The 25,404-nt window shown below is 29.6% G+C and overlaps 1 protein-coding gene across 10 annotated transcripts in view; it reads right to left on the minus strand.

Moving 5' to 3' along the window:
• LOC117169625 (lysine-specific demethylase lid) overlaps positions 1–25,404 on the minus strand; it is a 77,273-nt gene that overhangs the window by 24,675 nt on the left and 27,194 nt on the right. For 5 of the 10 annotated variants that reach the window (XR_004466691.1, XM_033356089.1, XM_033356082.1 and 2 more), the window contains exons 7-16: positions 24,695–24,822; positions 20,504–20,698; positions 14,764–15,218; positions 14,416–14,677; positions 10,710–11,532; positions 10,412–10,620; positions 8,471–8,695; positions 6,361–6,445; positions 5,840–6,264; positions 5,521–5,650 (exon numbers count right to left, since the gene is read on the minus strand). Coding sequence is in view for 9 of the 10 variants with exons in the window: in XM_033356089.1 (XP_033211980.1) it covers positions 5,521–5,650; positions 5,840–6,264; positions 6,361–6,445; positions 8,471–8,695; positions 10,412–10,620; positions 10,710–11,532; positions 14,416–14,677; positions 14,764–15,218; positions 20,504–20,698; positions 24,695–24,822 (2,937 nt within the window). In the remaining variant the exon portion in view is untranslated. The remainder of the gene's footprint in view (positions 1–5,520; positions 5,651–5,839; positions 6,265–6,360; positions 6,446–8,470; positions 8,696–10,411; positions 10,621–10,709; positions 11,533–14,415; positions 14,678–14,763; positions 15,219–20,503; positions 20,699–24,694; positions 24,823–25,404) is intronic. The other 5 variants (XM_033356085.1, XM_033356087.1, XM_033356084.1 and 2 more) reach the window with 5 other exon arrangements.

Raw genomic sequence — 25,404 nt, forward strand, 5'->3', positions numbered from 1 at the left:
TGCCATATATTTAGGTGAATTTCGTACATTTTTTGTGGTTTGTTAATTAGTTTCTTTTTGTATTTGAAATTACAATTTTTAAATTAAAGAAAAAATTCAAATTCAAATGAAAATAACAAGCTTCGAAACAAATTTTAATTAACAGCTAAGATATCAAAAGTTAGAGCAATTTATTTAATAAAATTTGTTCTCATTTGTGCCGTAAACGGTTTTTTTGAAAAATAAAAAATTACGGGCACAATTGTTGAAAAAAGTTTTTTTTTTCTAGATCTGCAACTTCTTACTATAGCAAAAAGAAAGGTTGTGCTAGGCGGCTCGAAGTATACACATTTTCGTGCAGGAAATAAAAATTATAAAAACTTGTCTTAAAAAAACTAAAATTCAAAAAATTTTATTATTTTTAAAAATATGGAAAAACTAAAACTTGTGCTGAGTTGTCCTTGAAAAATGCAGGCATTACTTTAAAAAAAATTACCTGATATCCACAGTTCAAATTTGTGTTTTTCTCCTTTTTTTAAATTTTTATATCTTGGGTTTTAATATGACAACTTTTGTTGTTACGCAATTCTATTAGAGAGAATAAAGACTGCATTTATCGAGCACAACCCAGCACAAGTTTTATTTTTTCAAAATTTGACTATTTTGAATCTTTTATGACTTTTCAGTTTTACATTTTGAGTTTTAATGTGAGAACTGTTGATCTCGCGTAATTTTGTTAGAGGGAATAAAGACTGCAGTTGTCAAGCACGACTCAGTACAAGTTTTAATTTTAAGTTTTAATTTTGTACAAAATGTTTAAATTTTCAACAGAACAGCAGCATTTTCAATTAAAAACGATGATTTTCCCACAAAATTATATAACTTTCAACCAAAAACTTACATTTGTATTTAAGAAAGATAAAATGTGTTTTAAAACCGATGAATTAAAAAAACACTAACAAAATTATACAATTGCTATTCAAACAAGATTTCAGTTCATTCTCCATGACCCAACTAAGAATTGTAAATAATAAGTTAACTTTCTGCTACGAAGTCGAATTTTTAGACAAAAAGCATGACTTTTTAACAAGAATGTTAAAGTTTAAACCAAACAGTTGCTGTTATGTCTAAGAAAAAGAAAAATTTTACTAAGATAGGTGAATTTTGAAATACAAAAGACAAATTTCCAAGAAAAGGGTTGAATTTTCATCGAAAAAGATTTTAATTGACTTTTCAAGACAAAAATAAAAATTATTAACAAAAAGTAAATTTTCTAGGAAATGATTTAGTTTTTAACAAAAAAGATACAGTTTTATCTGAGAAAGATGCAATATTTATAATATAAAATAAGATCTTTTAATTAAAAAAGACAAATTTTCAGAAGAAATAGTTTTCATCCAAAAAAGATCTCAGCCGACTTTATCTGCAAGAAAATTAGAATTTTGAACGAAAGGTTAATGTTCTACGAAAATAGTTGTACAAAATAATTTCATTTGCAACCGAAAGGGATAACCTTTTGAAAAAATTCTTAAATTTTTAACCAAATAATAAAATTTATAACTAAAAAGATGATCTTCAGGAGAAAGTTTGTGTGAATTTGCAAAAATTACGTACATGAGTGAAGGATCCACACTCCCTTATAACTACTTATCCCTTTATTTTCATCGTAACACGATATTTTGAAAGACCAATCTATTCTTTTACACTAACTCACACCTCTGCATAACTGGAAATGGAAATCGGTCATAACATCAATTTGAAGTTTCCCCCTTGTTTAAAATTCAGCTGTGAAAATACACTTTTTTATTTAAAAAATAAATTACTTTCTTCTTTTGAGCAATAAAAATAGCGCTTACAGACGCAGTTTTAATATTGTTCATTATTGTGTTTCTTATATATAAAGACTCCAATATATTCTAAACATGTATACATTGAACAATAGAATTTAAAGAATTATCATTTTTAATTTCAGGTTAACACTTGATGCCGTTGTCAATGTTACTGTCACATGATATCAGGATTAAACCTATGGAGAATAGACATAAGGAAACCAAACTAGTGGAACTAAAAATGAACACTTCTGTCGCTAGAAGTACACACACACACACACACAAACGCGCGCGCGCGTGCAAAATCACACTTACGTACAGTTCAAAACTTCCCGGGCGTGTCGTGCCAACTGCACTTAAAAAAATATGGCTGCCGATGTGAACGCGAGTCAAATGTAAATAAATAATGATTGAACAATTAATAGTTTGTGAATAAAGGAAAGAATGTTCAAATTAAAAATCGCTGTATAAAAGCGAAAGTTTCCAACAAGTGTGGTTTCAAGTGTAGTGTACAAGACTTTCAGAGTGGTATAAGTTGTATGTTCATTGTTTTTGTTATGAACGCGTCAAATACCTGTCGCATGCATAGTGTTGGTAAAAGTAATTTGATATTTTCATAAACATACTACCTACCTCTTCCATGGCGAATAATTTTTTATTCCACAAACATTTCAGAAATCCTGCCTGATTATCAATTATTTATTTGTTTAAGCGACCTGTCAAAACAAAACAATTGAGGCGGCCATATTTTTTTTAGTGCGGTTGGCACGCCACGTTCGGAAATTTTTGAACTATACGTAAGTGTCATTTCACACATGTGTATGTGTGTACTTCTGCAAACAGAAAAGTGACCATTTTTGGTGAAGTCCATGCATTACAGATTGATCTCCTTATATCTATTCTCCATGATTAAACCAATCAACCGCTAATGAAGTTCATAAGATTTTGATAATTTATCCTAAAAAGCTGGACACGTAGCCGATAGCCGTAGCCATTAGCTAATTTACAAAATGTTGTTATTACAACAAAACTTTCCTACTCTACGCAAAAAAGTAATTATATAGCTAAATTTACATTAATGAAACGCATTCTTTGAATAAAATCAAATTTCATTTCAAAACAAAAGAAGAAATTAAAGAAATAGTTTCCACATCAAATTTAAAAAAAATTATTTTCCTTGAATACGTGTTTTATAAATATTACATTTTAATTGTAATTGTTGCGTATTTAGGCATCTATCTATTATAGAATAAAATACAAGCACAGCATATATAAAGCGAAGTTAAATAAAGATAAATATTACAAAAATTTTATGAAATTATTTTAATAAAACGTACGATTCCCGTCCCAATCCTGATATTGATATTTTCCTGAGCGACTTAATCCAAAGGGAATTAGAAGAAAATTAAGAAACTTAAGAAATCCTTAACTGGAAACAGTGGAAACTCGAAGGGAACCGCGAATATTAATGCAATATATATACACTACAGATACATCTTAGGTAAAGAAAGTTTGAAGGCTTGGACCCTTGAGCGCACATGTGTTTCCATTGTTATGGCCGGAGGAAGAAGTAGGAAGGCCTGCCGAAGTGCTGCCGGAGTTTGCAGGAGAAATTCGGCAAATCGGGGTAGTGAGCTACTGCAACTTCGGCGGGCAAAAAAATACCGGCCGAAGTTTGCAGTAGGTCCTGCGAAGCTCCTGCGTGCAGTAGGTACTGCATCGCCGGAGTGTGCAGGAGGCCGGAGGGCAGGAAGCAGTAGGTATGCTACTGCTCGTCCCATCTCTACAAAATATGTTTAGAAGTTCTGAAATTTTGTTTCAAAAACTTCGTTTAAATTACTTGATATCATTTTAAGTTTTTAAATAATTTTGAATCTTTTCAAAATTTCTACATATGTCTTAAAGTTACTCAAATTTGTCTACAAATAATACGTCTTCAATTATCATTTATACATCAAAACTCAACAATTTCACTTACAAATTAAACATTTTATTAAGTAGAACAATAAAAATTGTAACGTTAAAATGTTAAAAGCTTTTCGAAATTTTAACAATTCAAAGCTTTCTATGTCAAACATTTAAGTTTCAAATGGTTTACTTCTAAATATCTGGCTTCAATTTAGTCGTCTTAAATTATAAGTTAAATATTGCTTAATATTAAATAACCGCACGCTAAAATTCTTTAAATTAAAAATATAAGCTTAAAACTAAAAATCTAAAATAGAGAATTTTTCAGGAAAAAGATTTTCGAATTGCGCATTATAAACTGAATGATATCATAATTTAAAAAGATTTCAATTAGAATAATTATTTTAAAAACTGTTAAAATTGCACTTGGACAGATTTTTCTTCTGAAAATTAGTAAAATTCCAGGTCAAGAAATAAATTCACTGTCATTTCCCAGTCAAGCGGCCACCCTGGAGATTTCAAAATATTTTAAAACATTCCAAAGATTTAACGGAATTTTGAAGGATTTATGAATATTATAAGAGATTTTAAAGCATTCAGAAATATTTCCATGGATTTTAAAGAGTTTAATGAATTTTTCAAAAGAATTCGCAGAATTTCAATGTGCAAGGATTTCCATCGATTCCTCGACTCTACAATAATAGGACGTATCTAGCATTAAGTATTACATTTTTCACGGCCAATGAAATTCAAACATTCGAACTCTGAAGCTATAAAACAATTATATTTTCGTTATAAACTGAACACTTATTACATTAAAAATTAAATTATTTTCATTTTACACAGTTTAAAAATCCTTAAAAAGCTTCAAAACTTTATTTCAAAATCTTGAAATACCTACATGTTGTTTTACATTTATTCAAAATTCGAATTATTTGTGAAATCTTTACAAAACTTCTAGACATATTTTTAAATAATTCGAATGCTTCCTAAAATTTTTTTAATTCCCGCAAAATAAAGCATATTTCCTTAAAATCTTTCAGATTCATTTTTAAAAACTTTGGAAATCTTTTTCAATCTTTTAAAATGTTCTCTTGAAATTAATTTTTTTTTAATACAAAGTCAATTTTCCTGAGAATCTTTAGAAAATGTTTTCTACTGTTCGGAAGCCTTTCATTATTCTTAAAAAGCTTCTGAATTTGGTTTTCGAAATATGAAAAATTCTATATGTTGTTTCAAATTACGCTGTGGGCAATTTGCAGTGAAATTTTGACACGAATAGCCGGATTTTTGTCGGTATGCACAGAGACGTCATTTAAATTAATTGAAATCATTTCAAATTTTAAATTAATCTTAAATCTCTTCAACTAACTCGAATATTTTCTAAGCCATTCAACAATTTTAATTGTAAATTAAATTTTGTTGAATAGAAACATTTAAATGGTAATTTTTCTAAGTTTAGTCTTTTTCAGTTAATATTTGATTAATAATTACTGGTTTTACATAAAAAATCAAATACTTCTAAATATTAAGCAATTGTTGCCTTTCATTATGAATATATTATTTTCAAGTTATTTTAAAATTGAAAATAATTTATAAAGTTAAATCGGGTGTTTTTCTCGGTTTCATAAAATTATGGTCGTTTCCCGGCTTTCCCGGTCTAGCGGCCACTTTGACAGTCAAAACAGATGTCAATTATCATATTACAAAAAAAAAAGGTTCGCAAGACCCCACCCCCACTCTAAAAAGCTTTACGTAATTAATGGACGCTCCTGAACGCAATTCCCAAAAATAGGTAACTTACCGCTGGGTCGCAGGCAACTGAACGCAGCACAGTCTTCCTCATCTTCAGAAGTATCTTGTTTAGTCTTCTTCCGACCCACTCGCTTTTTCGGCACCTCCTCCCCTTCCTTTCGCTTCATCTGTAATTCATACTTAACTGAAATCGACATAGCCAAGGGTTCCTAGCCTCACATTAACACCCACATCATAAGACTACAAGTCTAGAATTAAAGCGGTACACCAACTTTCGAAAGCCATAAGCATAAATAATGTCAGCACAAAATCGAAAGCTTTAATTCAAGACTACTCAATTTGACCATCTAAAAAGTAGGAATAAGTACCTTCCGCGGTCCGCGCTTCACTTGTCCCGTAACAGACAATTTCTTCTCCTTATTGGCTGCTGCAAAGCCCTTACGCTGCTTGAACAGCATTTTGTCATCAGATCGTTGATTCACCTTCATCAGGTCAAAATCTGAATCAGACTTTCGCTTCCGACCGCGTTTTTTAACCTCTTTCACCTCTCCATCCTGATTTGCCTTGATATCATTCAAGGATGCGTATTTTCGTACGCTTTTTGGATTTGTAGTATGACTCAAAATGCGCCATATGAGATGCGTTTCCTCCAGTGCTACTTCGAGCAAATCGCCCTCCATCATCATCTCTTCTAGGCGAACTTTAACGCCTTCTGTTAAAACGATCATTGACTCTGGGTCCTTCGGATTGATCTCCAGCTTTGGATGGAACTTGGAAACTGAAATTAAATTCTCTGGCTCTGAATATTATTGCTTACCTAGATGGACTTAAGTAACCTACTTTGACTCTACTGTATATCTTTCGACAAAGATATAACGAATTTACAAACCATAGGAATAAGCGTGTTCATTACTGTTAAATGTACTGCAAGATGGTTCATCATCCTCGATTTGCATCACGTCGTCGTCATCCTCCTGAAAGAAACATTTAAATTTAATATATCTATCAATTCATATATTTATGTTTATCAGGGTGGCGACTCGGCGGACGATTTCAAATTCCCGGCGCAAAAGATTGCAAAATAAATGAATTTTGAAAGAAAAATAAGCAATCTTCAATTTCCCACTTTCCGTCACAATGCTTTGAGTAACCTAGTTGGCGAAGCCCTAGCAGCCATTCATTTTGATTTTTTAATACAAGATAAAAGATTTCGTGCTTTTTACTCAGTCATTTTGATTTGTTTTTTTTTTTTTGTTCAAGATGAAATGCTTTGTGAGTTTTGTTAAGTCGATATATATTTTTTTTAGTACAAAATCAGAAACATTGAGTCATTTTGGTTTTTAGTTCAAAATACGAGACATCGTGCGTTTTGCAAAGTGCCTCTAAACATTGATTGATGCTCTATTTTCATGTTACCAAGTTCAAAATACATTTTTTAATCAATTGTTGTTAACTTTATTTAGTTTACCTTAAAATTCACAGTAAAAATCACGTTGGGTTGAATACAACCCGATCTAGTCTTTTATTTCATGGATTTTTACCTTGTGGCTTGGAACTTAAACAAAATAGATGAATTTTCAACTAAAATTATGAATGTTTAACTGAATAACTTCAATTTTTAACGAAAATGATGAATTTTTAAAGAATAAGATTAATTTTCAAACAAAACGATTAATTTTCTACCAAAAAATACAATTCTTCAACAAAATACATTAATTTTAACAAAATAGTTGAATTTTAAACTTGAAAAAAGTCAATTTATAACAGTAAATGGAATAGTGACATTTTTAGTAAAAATAATTCATTTTCATCTTAACGAATGAATTTTCAACAAAAATGATGAATCCTTAACTGGAATAGTTGAATTTTAAACCAAGAAAAAAATGAGTTTTCAACTGCAACAATGAATCTTCATTGAAAGTTCTTTGAAAAAAAATAATAACTAAAAAAGATGAATTTTTATAAAAAATTGAAAATTAAATTTTCAGTCTAAAATGAATAATAGAAAAAATAATTAAAATTACGGAATAGTATCTTCATTTTTAATTTAAAAAAAATTATGTTAATCAACAAAAAAAAAAAAATTCAAAAAAATAGTTCATTTTTTAACAAAAAAATGAATTTTTAATTAAAATGCTGAATTTTCCTTAAAAAAAGGAACTTTCAACAAGAGTTTGTTTTTCAACCAAGTAAATTTATCTCTAATATAAAAGATGAACTTTAAACTAAAATGATCAATATTTAACTGGAATACTTGAGTTTTCAACCAAAAAGAAGATTTTTGAAATAATGAGAGTAAATTTCAAAGAATAAAGTCATTTTATACTAAATTAAGTAGATTTTTCACCCTTAAAAAATAGTTGTTTTTTTAAAACAAAATACGTGAATTTTTAACGAAATAAATGAATTTCCAATTTAATAAGACAAATTTACATCTAAATTGTTACATTTTAAATTAGAAAAGGTCAATTTTCCATCCAAAATGGAACGGTTAAATTTACAGTTGAAAAAATTAAGTTTTAAACAAGGTGATTAGTTGAAAAGTAAGTAAATTCAATTGTCAAGAAGAAAAAGGTAAATTTCTAACGAAAAATGTAAAAAAAATATATATTATAATTCAGAAATATTTCCTCTTCAAAATACTACTCCTACTCGAAAAACTACTTGAAGTACTTGGATTGGATTCTTTAAACTCCTTTATTCTAAATCCCAGTTTTAATTCTTTAACAAAATTTCCGTTCCATGGGAACGGAAGGAAGTTATATTTCCTAAAATAAAAACGAACATTATGCTCACTCACATGCCCTGCAACTCTAGATGAAGTAAAAATCACTTTTCTAAATTGATAGAAATTAGTAAAATAATGAAAACTTGAAGTTTTCTACGATCAGAAGTAAATTCCCGGATTTTAAAATTATATTCCAGATCTTTTCCGGTTTATTCGCCACCCTTTTTATGGGGAAATTTAAAATAAAATCATGTAAAAACTGAATTCTTACCACTGCACTGAGAGCACTATCGTCTGAATGCACTCCACTAAGGGGTGCAATCGCTTGAACTCTCTGATGCAATTCTGGGTTGTTGGCGGCCTTCTTCAATTCGCTGCTTATGATCTTCTCAGTCTTTTCCCGCGCTGCAGCCTCCACTAGCTTCTGGGAAAGAATAGACAGTTTCGAGAGGGCCGAGCTAATTTCTTCTGTAGCCAGTGTTTGCCTGGCTCGATCCTATGTAAAAAGAGAAAATGAATTGAAAATAAATACGGTTTCACACCTTCAAAATATTTGATTTATTATACGCTATATTGCATCCCAGCAAAGGGTTGCTCACTTTTGAAATCAAATTAACAAGCCTTTTGTGAAATTTTTGGTAACGTTTTGAAATAACAGGCTTGCTACAAAATCCCAAATTCAAAATTACCTTTTTCCTGACCATTATAAATAATTAATTTGAATCTTCAAGCAAGAAAGATGAATTTTCGACCAATGAAATTAATTGTCAGTCAAAAAGATATATTATCAAGTAAGATGAATTTTGTACCAAAATATACGATTAAACAAAAATTATTTTAACTTTTAATCAAAGAAGTGAATTTTCAACTAAAATGAGGAATCTCAAACAAAAAACATGATTTTTTAACCAAATAATTAAATTTTCGACCAAGAAGCTAGATTTTGAACCCACAAAATTAATTTTATGTGACAAAATGAATTTTCAAAAAAATGCATGAATTTCAAAATCAAGACATAAATTTTAACCCAAAAATTTAAGTTATATTGTCAGTTAAAAATGAAATTTTTAACCAAAGAAACGAATTTTCAATCGAAATAACAAATCTTTAAACGAAAAAATATGGATTCTTCAACAAAAAATCAATTTTTTTTTACTACAAAGTAGTCAATCTTTTATATTAAAAAAGAATGTTCACTCAAATGAGGAATCTGCGACCAAAAACATGAATTTTTGACGAAATAATACAATTTTCAACCAAAAAGCTGAAAAATTTAACCAAGTGGATTAATTTTCTGTAAGAAAGACGAATTTGAAACAAAATAAATAAATATCAAACTAAAAAAGATAAATTTTGAAACAAAAACATACATTTTGTTTATTAAAATGAGTAAAACGTTACGATAAAAGACGACTTTTCAACAAAATATATGATTATTCAACCAAAAAGATAAATTTTCTATTAAAGGAGATAAGTTTCCAGTTAAAAAGAAAAAAACAACATAATTTTAAACAAAATAGTAAATAAAGAATAAAAGACATGTAAAATATAAAAATTTCATGACAAAAAGACGTTAATTTTCAACCAAAAAGAACAATAAGTTTTTATACCAAAAGATGAAGTCTCAATCAAAAAACGCCTTAAGTAATTTACGAACGAAATCTTTGCAAAATACAGTGTAGTTTCGCTTGTTTTAAGTTCTTCATACACGATTATTGTAAGTTGTTCATTTTTACCTATCCTATCCTATCATGACCACGGCGTCATGCAACAAAACTTACTATTCCGCGAAATATTTGAAAGGTTTTAAATTAATTTTTTAAAGTGAAAATTTGTTTTAAATATATGTTTGTATTATTATTAATATTATTATTATTAATGATAGTATTTATTAATTTTAAATCGACTCGCGCTTTTCGGCACATGTGCAGTTGGAACAGTTGCTCACATCGACCTCACCGATACAAGAATGCGGCAGCCAATGAACGTTGCTTGACAATAATAACCTGAAGATCGCGGTAGAGATGAGGGCATCTCCAACCTTAAAATTATCGAATCCATGAGTTTCGCGGCCCTTAAAACAAGCGAGACCTCACTATATTTGGAAATCTGGTGTACAATCAAAAGTAAAGTGGTCAACCCCTAGCACCTCTTGTAATATTAAAAAGTTGTATATATTTGTCCATCTAGGACTGCTTTTATGTATATTTACCTGCCAATTCATGGCTCGTTCTGTAAGACATTGTAGAGCCTCGCCTTCCGGCAATCGAATAGGAATTTTCTGAAGACTGACCAAAAGTGCCAGGATTGTTTCTAATCGTGGCCTGCGAGACCTCAGACAACAAGGACACAGGAATTTCATATCCGGTGGCAATGCCGTTTTCCCCTTCAACGCCACTTTGGGTAGAGGCACACATTGGGCTAGAAATGAAAATAGTATCAATTACCTACCTAACAATTATCTACTAAAAATATCTTCGAAAATCAAACAATGCTTGATGTGTACTTACAATGAAACCAATCCCTGCACAACTCGCAGTGGAACATCGTCCCGAACCTGGCTTTACGGCAGACGCAGTACTTGGAATCTTCAAGCTGTGTCTTCATCATGTTCTTCTGTCTCAAATTTTTCATAGCCTCCATCTCTCGCTGTTCAGCGAGTTTAAACGCAGCAACAACAGTCGCCGAATTATTGGAATCATCGAGTTTGGTGTCGCAAACGTAAACCGCACCAATCGAATCATCACCCTTGTTCTTTTTTGTCTTCATAGATTGAACTCCGACCCCTACTCTGGGAGAGAGAGCTTCCATCAATGTATAATGAGAGTTCTTTCTCAGGAATGTCCTCGCTGTCCGTTCCTTCCACGATCTCGCTTGCGAGAGAGTGGATTCTAGGACCGGCAGAGCGTCCAGGTGCAGTGGAATGTTTCTCCCTTTTCGAACGAGTTCATCAAGTGTGTCGTAGTAAGCGATATTGTCCTTCCCTTGAATTTCCTCCACGGTCTTGGTCCAATTCTTTGCCTTATTTAAAATTTCCTGAAGATTGCTCAAGCTTGGCAAGTAGGCATCAATATCATTAGCCTCTTGAACAAACTCATCGACTGCTTTGATCGTTCGTCGTTCTTTAACGTGAAGGAATACCTTGGCCTTTCCTTCCCATTTGTCAATACTGTTCATGAGAGCTTGCAATTTGGAAAGCGTGCGTTCAATACTGCAGTGTGGCGGAATCGCCATTCCCTTCTCGATAAGACTTGCCAGGTCCTCGAGACTAATAGTTTTTGGCTCTTCCTGAATTCCTTTTACCTCCTCCAACCACTGGATTTGCGACAATTTCTGAACAGAACAAAGGAACTTTGTTAGTTCAGGCTATTTGCCGATTTTCTTGGGTAAAAATTACATTTTCCCGGTCGATTTTCAGGCGTCTGTGATAATAATTACTCAATACTAATTGCTTATTCAAATAAATTTTTAAACGAATTACATTGGGACCCCGCTTTACCGGAACCTGATATACCGGATGAGGTATATTAGGAGAATACACTCTTTTACATAACATAACAATTTTTAACAAAATGTTGAATTTTTTAGCTAAAAAGGCGGATGTTTTAGAAAAAAAATTGACTTTTAATTAATTTTCCACAAAAAAATTCATTTTCAACCCAGAAAGATACTCAGATAGAAAATAGATTAATTTTTAACAAAAATTTTAATAGTTTATATTGTATTCCAGAAAAAATGTTCATTTTTGATGAAAAGTAGTTGTATTGGAATAAAAAATTTAATTTTTCAATCAAACTTTAAGAAGCCTCATGCAAAACAAAATTAATTTTTAAGCAAACAGTTGCATTTTCAACAGAGATGAAATTTCAACAAAAAAGTATTAATTTTCTATCCAACAAGATGATTGTTCAACAATAAATTGTAATTTTCGACAAAAAATATGACTGTTTAACAAGCAGTTAAATTTTCAACAAAATAATCAAATTTTCCACTAAGCCGTAGAATTATTAACCAAAAGAGATGAATTCTTAAACCAACATATATCAATAGACTTTACAACCAAAAAGTATGACTGTTTAAGAAAAAACTTAAATTTTCAACAAAAGAATTCTATTTTCAACCAAATAGTAGATATTTGAACCAAAAGAGATTAATTTTCAATCTGAAAGGATGAATTTTCTACCTAAAGAGACGAATTTTCAACAAAACATGTGAATATTAAAAAAAAAAAGAGAGAGAGAGAGATCAATTATTTACAATAGTTGAATTTTCAACAAAATAATGAAGATTTCCATCAAATAGTACTTTTTTTAACCAAAAGAGATGAATTCTTAAACCAAAAAATAAGACTTTTTAAAGAAAATAGTTAAATTTTCAACAAAATAATTAAGAAATGAATTATGGACAAAAAATATAATTTTAAGCTTTTCAATTAAAATGAATTCACTTTTAGGAGAAAAAATGCGACTTTTCTACCAAAAGATGAATTTTCAATTTCAATCAAAACCATAAGAACAATTCCAAAGAAATTTCCTCGAAGAGTGAGACTGTATCAGAAATGTATAGTGTGGCCACTATTTTAAAAAATGTTGACTTCCGGCTTTCTTCAACGTACTAGATATGCATTATAAGTAAATACACGCACGAAAATCGCGCATTCATGTCTCTGGGTTTCTATTTACTGACATGAAAATATGCAAATTTAAAAATCAATTTTTTAATATAAGGTTTTAAAATATGACAATTTCAAAACGTTAGCAATTGAATATTTTAAAAATAAATTTTGGAAATTGGGTAATTTAAAATTCAGAGGAATTGGAATTGTATTCTTAATAATTAAAAGCATTCAAAATTAAACAATTAAAGATTGAAAACTTTTGAATTTGAATGACATTAAATTCAAAGTGATTAAAATTGCTCAATTCAATATTGAAAACTAAATTGAATTTTTTCAAGTCAAAGCTTCTAAAGTAATTGAAACAAGGGAAACATTTCTACTCCGGAACGTTAAAATTTAAACGAATAAGAACTTAATTAAAAATGAAAAAAAAATTTTAGTCAACAAAAATAGTGATAAGAAAACTTTTATTTTCAAAATCTTTAAAATTGTAATTAGTCGAAGTAATTTTTAATCTTTTAAAAATTAATAGGTTTTAAATTTCTAATTATACTTTCCAAAATTTAACCAATTCAATTTTAATTGCAAAATTTAAAGCTATGTGAGGGAAAAATTTAACGTTCATCATGAAAGTTCAGCACTCTAAAATTGTAACCATATAAAATTACAGAAATTATCCATTTACTGATGTGTCAATTTCTGATAATTTAATTTTCATCTATTTTATTTTTAACTAAATTTCTTATTTTTCATTTTAAAATCTCCCTTTAAAATTATTATACAATATAGAAATTTTCGAATCAAATATTTTTCAATTTGAAATTATTTAATTGTTCAAATCTTCAACTGAAAATTGGACAATTTTAAGAGCTTATATTGAAACTTAAAAATTAAAATAAAGAATACAAAACAATATTGCTATAGTATAATTTCAGTTTTTGAACTTGTACAATTTGAAGATTTTCAATTCGAAATTGGTTTTTATTTACAACTAAAATGATTAAATTCAAAACTGACTACCAAGGCTTTTAATATGACATTTTGAAATATTGAATAGCGAAATGGTCCTGAAATTCGAAATATTTGCTTTTGAAACTACAATATATGGTGAAATTTTAAATTCCGAACCTCCACAAATTAACCTAAACATTAATTGAGAAAACAACTTCAGTTTCAAGGCCTCAAATATTAAACTGCTTTAGAATTGCACTTTCTAAACTATAATTTAAAAATAAAATTATAGAAATTTTTAGGACGATAAATATATTATTAATAAGTATCATATTGTGTAGTATCAAGTAACGTTTAAAACGACTGGATATATTTTTTTACCAAAATATGTGACTTCTGTAAAATAGAAAATCACTGTCATTTTCACCGCTGAAAATTGCAGAATTTTAAATATTGCGAGAAATATTATGAACCTTTAAATTTTAATTATTCTAAAAACTTCTGAAAATTATATAATTTCTAATTAGAAACTTTAAAAAATTACAAAATGCGCGAATTATGAATGAAGGGAAATTCCCCGTGTAAATTTCTCCCGATTCTCCCGACTGGATGGCCACCCTGGTTTATTACATTTTGAAAATACTTACTTGTTTTAGTCTTACGAGTTGTGGCAAGTCGATGCAGATTGAGTCACCGAAATCGATACACTTTTCCAGTTTCTCAACGTCGCACTCAATATCCATCGATTCTAATTCTTCCGCATCCTTCTGAAACTGCACGACTTGATCCAAAATATACTTGATGCCCTCAGCTTCTTTAAGATCACAACACAAGTTTGATATCTCCTTGTAGAAGAGCGTCAACTCCTCCACCGTTAATTTGTACTTGTTTTCGGCAGATTGTCTTGTTCTGTAAAAAAAGCAATTCCAAAATATAATAAAAACACTTGTCAGGCATAAAAAAAATTCAATTTGTTAAAAAAAAAAAAAACTGACCTCGTGCGTTGTTTGTTGGTCAACAACTGTTGTGCAACACTCGAGCATTTCTCAGCATCCTGAATCGCGTTTGTGAGTGCCGTCAAAAGTTCGCTTTCAGGAAACTTTTTACTTTCCGCCTCACTCAGGAGTTCCTTCAGCTCGTTCAGTTCGATTTTCTCTCCTTTGGGATCCATCGCCTCCTTCACTTTCGACACCCATGAGTCAAAGGACTCGGCCTTCAGTTTCAACTTCTGCAGCATGATTGGTAACTCATCTAAAGTATACCTGTATCGCAATGTGTGCTTTTCCGGCGGACACTCGCAAAGTTCCGTGAAATGCCTTAAGCAAACTAACTGCGAACTTTGACACGAACAGGTGACAGCGCTTAAGAAACAGGTAGTTTTACATGCCTCGCACTGTCTCTCGTCATCAGGAAGTAATTCGAAAGCCTCACGTTCTGCTTCCGTCACTCCCTAGAGTTACAACGAAAAATTTAATAGCATTAGGAAACTTCACTTATCAAATAGATTCATTCATAAATCATTTTTCCCCAATCCTTCACTTTTTTGTTTACATAATGACTTTAAGACGGTCGCAGATAAATATAAAGCTTATTTTTACCACTAATATCTCAAAACAAACACAAATATTTAAATAATTGCTTTCGGCCTTTTTCTAATATTTGAAACCCCGGTTTTTGTACTATAACTAAAAGGTTGCAGTACAGAACTAGATAACCAACATTTTTACTGAAAATGTGTGTTGTCGCATAATAAATTCTTTAAAAATCAAATAAACGTTGTATAACAAAAAAAATTTGACCGAAATCTCATTTTTAATACAGCAATAAAAATATTGGTTGACAAAAACAAGTAACTAGTATTAATGAGCGGAAAAAGAGCTAGAAACTGAGACTCTCTAAGATCATATAGGTCAACAAGATTCATTATTGCTCATTAATATATTTTTTTTACATACAATTTCTAATTAAAGATTGTCTTCGTATACACATGTAGTTCTCTTTTCTGCTTGTTTCCTGACAATACTCCTCTCCCTAGAAGTTTTTAAATGCATTAAAATAATATAATACTTATTTTTTCGAAGAAAAAAGCCTTCAACAATACTATTTGTTGTTTTTTCCATCACATAGGACAAGTCCATTTCCTCTATTTTGCAAACATTGGACTACTTTGTTCAGAATTACTTGTTTTTGGTATTTAAATTAATTTTTTTGGCCACTGAAAATTTAAAGTTTCCATTTTTGGCAGAAAATGTATCCCTTTTCGTTTAAATTTCAACTATTTGTTTAAAAATTAACATGTATTTTGTTGAAAATCATGAGTTTGGTTTCAAATTTTTTTTTTTTTTTTTTTTTTTTTTTTTTTCTTAAAAACACTAAATCATTATTTTCTCTAAACAGACCCCCAAAATCCTTCAATGATTTACTGGGAGTTGGTTATTTTTTTCGGAACAAACTCATTTTCATTTAATTAAACAACTCAAGATCTTGGAAGTTAGTTTTAATTTTTGGTCTGAACTGAAAATTGCACTTTTTATAGCTAACCGCAGATGAACTTCATCAAATTTTAAGCGCTTGTCACATTAAGATTATCAACTTTCACATTTTATTATTTTGAATTGGACAACTCTTTGCAAATACACTTTTTTGGCCTTAGTTCAGAAAAATCTTAGGTCAGGAGTGGAATTTTGTTTTGTCTTTAAATGGTGATTTCGCTTTTACAAAATGTGCTCTCCTGAAAAATTATAATTTTGTTGGTTATGTAGTTCTGTACTGAAACCCTTCATATTTTCTTATTGAAGCAATTCAAGGTTGAAGTAAATATTAAGAAAATTTTTAACTAATATTTTGAAAGAGCAAAGTTTCCAATGGAGTTTGTGTACACACAAACTGAATCGCAACATCATGTCTACCGCGTTTTTGAAAATTCGAAGCCATTAGGACAGTTCAGTGCGCATGCATCTACAGTTCACTACAAAGAAAAAAATATACCAAAAATAAACAAATTTTAACAACGGAAAAATATGGATTGCAATTTCTGATAGGGATCATTTAACGCCATTCTAAACATAATTCCCCTATATATTGTTGCCATACGGACCAATTTCAGTTCGGAGTGCGAAGCATCAAAATAGTAAAATAGAGCCGTACACTTGCTTCCAATCACAAACTGTAGAAAATTAAAGAAAAAGTACTGCACGAAAGAAAGTAAATGAGAACAATATGCGCCAGGATTCACTTAAGGAAAAGAGTAATCTTTTTAGAAGAAAAAGTATCCATACAACAACATGGCAAGAATAAATAAGGATTGGAAAACATAACCTCTACTCACCGATCAAAGTTACATAATCAAAATTAAGAGCATGCTCAACAAATGTGAATCACTCAAGGCCGAAAGGTTAAATCCGGTATAAGAATTCACCATAAACGCGTTCTCTGCAAGTCGGGGAGCGATGAACTAATATGGAAAACAATTGAATTGGAAACGTGGACAACAACGCTGTGAAATCCGGCGGACTGGCAGTCTGTTCACACATGCTCATATGCTCGTGTCGGTACACTTGCGGATGTACATGTTCCAGATACTATACTACTTGCTTTGAAAATATCGGCCTCTCATGCTCTAAGCTACAGTGTGTTCAACGTAACTCCCGCCATTTTTGATTCAATGTACAATTTGTTGACTCATCCCAGAAACATGTAGCGAATTGAAAATTATACTTTTCGAAACTGACCGCCGAATTGCCAAAAGTTTCAATGAAAAGTTTCAAAGTAAATGAAACTTATGAAATTTCAGCAGTGCGCAGCATAACCTAACTTACATATACTATTGGCGCCAAATTTGAAATGTTTAATTGGCCATAATGTGAACATCAGTATTCTCTGTAATTGAATTGAAACATTTTTTCATGCATTGTGTTTATAAGAACTACTGATTATTCAATGATTATTTTCTAAATGCCCCTGCTCTAAACTTCCGATTTTACTTTAGAATTTAATTTTCTAAAATCTTCCTAAGTTTCGTCAAAATTTCAGTAATCAAAAATGACGTTTTGAAACTTTCCATGTGCAAGTTTACTTATGGAAACTTTCAACGGCACATTTGTTTGCACCTAAAAATCTTTTATTTTTTATTTTTCTCACAGCACTAAAAAATGGCCGTGCTAAATATGAAAAATTAATCATAACCTAAAAAGCTGCACGATCATTTTTGAAGAAAACACGTGCTTCGGAAACAATGAAGTTTATAATTATTATGAAAAGTACGCAGGGCAAACCTCTCAAAAGTGGAAAATACAACGTACAGTAAATAATAATTAAAGATACTAATGTATGTAAAAATTAATAGAATTTACCCATACTTTGAAACACGATACGTGTTAATAAAGTTTGCTCAAAATTAATTATTTTACGTATATTTGCCCTGTAAAATAATAATTACCCACTGTAGGAGATATCCTCTATTTCATGTATTATTAATTTTAGAAAAAAAGTTAGATTATTAATTTTTGCAATGAAAAATTTCTAGTTTTTGTTTTTATAATAAATTAGGCTCACAGCAATAAAATGTATGACTGGAACGTATTTACATAATTGGTATCAAAATTAAATTGAACTTAGTAATTAATTGTGTTGTTTATTGTATATTATAGATGTTATAAATATTTAAGACTTTACTAGTTTCTTTAAACTGTATTTTTTTATCTTTTAAAACTTTATTTTATATTATTAGTTAAAATTTAATAAATCCTTTCATTAAAAAATTTTTTTTAATTTTCAAATAAGGAATGCAAAACTATCGTGTGAATAACAAGGCTAAAAATTTCATTTTACAAATAAATGCACCCTCAAATTCGCCAAAACTGACTACTTAAAAACTATGACGTAATTCTTAATTGTTTACTCTCAATGTTATGTAATTGAAATTAAAATTTTTAACTAAATGATATTACAAAATTTGCTATAAAAGTATTAAAACTATTGCCCTTAAAATAAATATTTCCCCCATTTTCATCCTAAATAATTCACACAAAATTAGTTTCTTCCAAACTTTTTATTTCAATACATGCATATAGTAGATATTGGGATAAAAAATGTAAAAGTGGTTTTAACTGTCTTTTCTGAATTGTATGAAATTGAAGTGGAATTCTTAAGTATAGATTATATAACAATTTTTATTATACAAGTATGGAAAAAATTCTGCTTTAAAAACAAACATTTTTCATCCATCATAATTCATAAAAAATTACATTATCTTTCTTGAATACATTTTCTTTATATTTTTGAAGAAATTGTAATTTTTAATGAAATATTAAGGGTGAAAAGGGGAAACATTGTTATTTGTAGGTCATTATTTTCCATACATTTATACCAAAAACATTTGTACAATTTACGCTTAAAATTTTAATTACAATATTTGGGGATGGAAATGGGGGAAATCTTAATTTTAAGGGCATTATTTTAAATATTTGTATAGTAACTTTTTTATGCAATTTGAGGAGCTTAAACTTTTCATTTTCATTTCATAAAATTTAGAAAAGACACTTACAAATTACATTATAATGGCAACCTCTGTGAAGCTTGAATTTTTTTTTAATTAAAGGGTTTAGTGAATTTTTAACGCGTTTTGATACTTTAAGGGCTGTACTCTACCTCACAACATTTTTTTATTCTAAAAAAATTAGAATTTTTTTGAGAAAATTACACAAAATGAGAAGGTGTACCTTTAACACATAAAAACAATAATAGATTTGGACCACCCTAACGTTTAATAGGGTAAACAAATTTTAATTATTTTTCCTAAAGAGTGGTTTGACTGTTTAATTTTTTTAGATAGTATAAATTCGATAAACGATTGAGTCAAATTATTTCTGAAAGTAATTAGCAAACCGTTTATACAATTTATAGTTTATAGAGAAAAGTGCGTCAGCACTTTTCACACAAGAAAAGCAGCCCTCAATTACTCGCGTCCAATATTATTATTTGTCTTCCACATCGAGTCTAATGAAATGTTTAAAAATGTTTACTGATTTTGAATTTTTTAATTTATGTTACGAGAATTTCTGATTCTTTTCAGAAAATATATGATAGCAACATACTTTAAAACTATTATTAAATAAAATAATATGTAAGTATGCCTGTCAACAAGAAAACTAAAGATCATTGAAACTATTATTTGATTCAGAATCGACAATAATATTAATATCAACGATAATTTATTCGATGAATTTCACATCCTAAAAATAAATTTGAAAGAATTGAACGATTTATGTACACGAGTTCATGAAAACGCATGAAAAAGTGAGGATATTAGGTATAAATATGTTTGAAAGAAGAATCAAATCATTTTAAAATACTGGCTGTGGTAAGCTAAACTAAAGTGGGAAAACTAAAATGTAAATTAATGCCTACTAAGCAGAAAAATGCTACTACGCTACAAAATAAACTTGAATATATACTTACGCTTTTTCATCTTAAAATCAGACGCAAAAAAATATTTCTAAAGTAAATCACAAAATTATAAATTCATTTACCTAAAGACTGCAACAGAAATATTTAAAAAAGATCGCATAACAACAACTAAATGAAATATATAATTCCAACTTGAATACAAAACAAATGCGAAACTATTCCAATAAAAAAATTGTAAAATGCATTCAAACTATAAATTTTTAAGTGTAATTCATTAAAAATCGACTTGTTCAAAATATTAAAATAAAATTGCACCGAGAATCTTACCCATTCAAGCAGATTTTTTCTCAGTTTCTTCTCATCATCTACCATTTGTAACATATCATAATAAGTTGCTGTAGCAACTCCAATGTCCAAAGCATCAGGTTCCAAAGACATTTTGCAGACCAGTTCGTCATGTGAGAAAACACAGAACCTCCTTAAATTCGAATAATGAGAGACGCATTCTCTGCCCACCTTCAACTGTTCAGGATACAAAACATCACACAAGTATTAGAATAAGATTAAAACTTCACACTACAAAAATGATCTTACAACTTTTTTTCAATTTACAGAGTTGCTACAGAAGTCTGCCTTTAAAATTCCATGAATTTCCCAAAAATTTCTAGGTCTACTTTTTAAAAAATGCAGTCAATTAAATTAAATTTTAATCAGGGTGTCTACTGAAATCCTGGAAAATATTTCCCTAAAATTTCAGGTTTTCTCCAGGTATCTCAAGTATTTTCTAGGCATAATTTTCTATAGTACGGAGCCATTCAAATATTTCGCTTTTTTTAAAACAGTCAACTCGGAATATGTATACAGTTTTGCGAGTTTGTTATAGAAAAAGTTTTTTTCAGTTTCTAGGGATTCAATTAGTACGTTTGATTCAGAAACCTTTGAAAAATTATATCGAAAGATATTCTTAAATATATTACCACCACCGATTAATTAAATAATACTTGAATTACAATTGATCATTTCTTGAATTTGCCTCTAAATTCCAGAAATTTGATTAAAGATTAAAAAAAAAAATTAGTCTATCTTCCTATACTTCAAATTTAGCCCATATTAAGGTCAAATTAATGTGAGTACTATATTATATTTAATTTAAACCGCTTCAAATTCCTAACTTTTCAAGTAAAAATATTGCACTTTTAACAAGGTAGATGAATGTTTAACCAAATAGTTAAATTTTCAACAAAAAGATTCATTTTTGACTAAAAAGACGATTTTTCAACAAAATACATGAATACTCTATGAAATAGTTGAATTTTTAACTAACGAAGATCATTTCTCAACCAAATTATTGAATTTTGAACTAAAAAATATTAATGTTCACCCAAAAATGGAAGTGAAATTTCCAGTTAAAAAAAATTAATTTCCCACACAAATAAACAAAAAATTTTCAACTAAAGCGATGAATTCTCAACTAAAATGATGAATCTTTAATTGAAATAGAATTTTAAACTAAAAAGATGAATTTTCAACGAAATTTATGAATCTGTTACTGGAATAGTTGAATTTACAACGAAGATGATTTTCAACCGAGGAGATTAATTTCTGCCAAAAAACAACATAAATTCAACAAAATACAAGAATTTTCAAATAAAATTATGGAATATTTTATGAGAATAATTACATTTTTTGTTAGAAATAAAAAAAAAATCATTTCAAAGAAAAAACTAATTTTCAAAAAAATTGCTACATTTGAAATGAAGTGATGAATTTTCAACTTAAATGATGAATCTTTAACTGACATAGTTGAATTTTAATCCAAAAAAATCAATTTTCAATTTAAAAAATGAATCTTTAACTAGAATAATTGCAAAGATCATTTTTCAACTAAATTATTTAATTTGGAACTAAAAATCTTAATTCTCAACCAAAAATGGAATAGTGAAATTTAAAGTTAAAAAAAATTAATTTTCCACAAAAAAAAATAATAAATTTTCAACTAAAGCGATGATTTTTCAACTAAAATTATGAATCTTTAACTGGAATAGTAGATTTTTAAACTAAAAAGGTGAATTTTCAACCAAACTTATGAATCTTTTACTGGAATAGTTGAATTTATAAACACAGAGGATTTTTCAACTAAGAAGATTAATGTCTGCCAAAAAAAACGACAAAAAGTCAACAAAATATACGAGTTTCCAAATAAAATTATGGAATAATTAATTAGAATAGTTATTTACTACGATATAGTTAAATGCAGTAATATAACTTACTTTTACAAATGAAGAATCATTATTATATGTTTTTAAATTACAAACAAAAATTCACTCTCCTTTTACAGGCAGGGGATTTTAAGGCAGAAACGATTTTTTAGACTGTAATGTCTCGCCCTCGGGAAAATATGGAAGTTTGGTTCCCGCCTCTAAAAAATCTAGGTAGTAATAGGGTCAGGTCCTGTGAGTGGCTCTGTAGTTCGTCAGTTCACATTTGAGCGGTGCGCGGTGAAAGTGCGTACAGTAACATAAAAGACCCTGTCTGTAAACAGAGTTAGTGTTTTCACCAGTTAGTGAACATTAATTGTTTTCCTTGCTTTATTTGGTATTTTTTGGTATTTATATGAGCAACATACATTTTTTATGTAATTCTGGTCTTTTCTTATACAATAAATATCGATTAGCATCCAATATCCTACTTTTTTTATGGAATTGCGTGCATGAATCACTGCAAAATATTATAATTTTTCAGGTCTTCAAATAATTCAACTTTCTGAAGCCGCCGCCAATGGGCATATATATATTTAAGGTCATATTCTAAGTTTTCAAGCCGCGCGATGATTAAAAAAAATTATTTTTCGCAAAATTATGCATTTTTTTAGCAAGCATCGATTTTTTTCTAGTTTTTTTTCCCAAATTTCAATTTTTATTTTAAAAAGTTTTTAACGCTTAACACCAACAACAATTGGAGCGTATAGTAGACACTTAAAAAAATAACCCTGAATTTTACTAAATTTTTTGAAAGCCATAAACAGTTAAAAAACTGAATAGGACTTAAAAGACCCAGTCTGTAAACGGAAAGTCGGAAAAAGAAGTCTGTAAACGGAGGGTTAGGGAAGTATCCTTGGTACGTGGCCAGTCAGTTGAGAGAAAGCTTCGAATTGCTTCTTGACTCACTCAGTCACAGTCATAAGTTTGGCAACGTCGCGCTTCTACCCCGCCCTCCTCCGATCATGAGCACGTGTATTATTCCAAATTCGCGCATAAACTAGAGCACGTAGAGCGGCTGCGACGTTGCCCTATCTTTAGTTCGCTGACGTCAGGCATACATTTACGGTATAAATTATTTTTTATCTATTCTTGTAGGCTCTGAATGGCACTTTTCGAAGTAGATGTGGCTTTGGGAAAATATTCTATATATCTTGAAATTATTTCAGAATTAAAAAATTTTTTTATATACTACAAAAAGTGCATCTTCTTATAAGATCATTTCCCTACAAGGGAAAAACATAGTTAAACGACATTGTTTCGAAAAATGGGTTTTTCATATCAGTGCAATCACGAGAGTAAGCTGCGCCTGACTATCATGGTTAACATTATAAAAAAACATTTCTGGAAAGTACTTTGCGGTGCCTGAAACTTGTAAGAGAAGACGAATACGTCACGAAATAGAAGAGAAGTACTTTGCGGATCTTCTGTCTGACAAAAGTGGCCCAGCACGCTGCTTGGTACAAAATCAAAAATTTGCATGTGCTGCGTGCGCTGTACGTAAAGTGTAAAGCGAAATCGGTTAAATTCGGCATGCCATGCATCGCGTTTGCGGATTTCTCTTGTTGCACCGAGGTCCGAATGCTCGATTACTTTACAGCGAAATACTACGCAAGCGACTTTGCGTACTTCTTGGCTGGAATTTTATTCCAGAAAAATCCGCAAGTACTTTTTTTAAATATAAATTCCTTAAATGATCAATTTTTTCTTGCAAAATCAGAAACAGCATATACGTGTTTGACCAAAACGGGACACTTGCATTTATAAAAATGTGTTCCTATACTAAAGTTCTTAGCGCAAATGGTTTTTCTTGAATATCTCGGTTCAACTCAAAGAGCACTTTCATTACCGAGGGTACTTACTTAAGGTACTTCCTTAAGCACGTTCTCGAAAAAAAAACCTGACTAATTTACTAACAATTTGATATGTAATTATTAATTAATACGATTGCAAAGGGCTTTTCAACAATGATTGAATTCTAAACAATTCATACTAACATCAATGTAAAATGTTTCGAAAATCTGGAATTATTATAATCATATTATTTTTCTTAGTGAAAAAATAAATTTTTGCGAATTCGGATATTAAAAATTCGCCTCAAGATACTAAAATAATATTTAAGACTTTTAAATAAGTGCGGATGAAAAAGTTTTAATTACTTTTTCAAAATTTCATGATTTTTCCAGGTCTTCCGGGTACTGTGGCAACTCTGATTCAGATTTTAATGTCAATATTATATATTTGGTAGAAGTAGACATACCCAGTCCGCGGGTGCGAAGTTTACTGCTTCAGCGAAATTGTACCCTTGATTGAATCCCGCGTGATATGCTCTAGGGAAAGTAACTACAAACTCGCCCGCATGTTGATCTGTTCGAAATACTGGTACTCCTGTGATAAAAAACACAACATTTTTTTTATTTGGTATAAACCTAAGAAGGTTTTTTCATAAAATATTCAGCGATCACGGCGTAAAAAGAGATTAAAACAGGGGAAATAAGTTAACATTTTTTTTTACGAAAAATATGTTAAATTATTTTTTTATCATTTCTGCCATTAAGAAATTTTAAAAAATGATCTGAAGACAGGATAAATAGTTAATAGGGTAATCAATCATTTTTAACTAAACTTATGCGGGTAACATATTTAATTCAATTTAAAACGCTTTGAATTCCTAAGTTTTTTAGTCTAAATATATTGCATTTTCAATATCATAATTGAATTTTAAAACAAAGTAGATTTTTTAAAAAGAAGTTCAACTTTCAATAAAATAGATGAATTTTCGACTGAAAAAGATGAATTCTCAACGAAAAATATGATAAATGCTATTTCAACGACAATATATTTTTATTTTAAATCAAAAACTAAAAAAGCATTATTTACAAAGAAGATGAATTTTCAACGAAAAAGTTAATTTTCAATCAAATAGTAGACTTTTTAAACAAAAGAGATGAATTCTAAATAAAAAAATAC

The sequence above is a fragment of the Belonocnema kinseyi genome, chromosome 3, assembly GCF_010883055.1.
Source record: "Belonocnema kinseyi isolate 2016_QV_RU_SX_M_011 chromosome 3, B_treatae_v1, whole genome shotgun sequence".
Taxonomy (NCBI): domain Eukaryota; kingdom Metazoa; phylum Arthropoda; class Insecta; order Hymenoptera; family Cynipidae; genus Belonocnema; species Belonocnema kinseyi.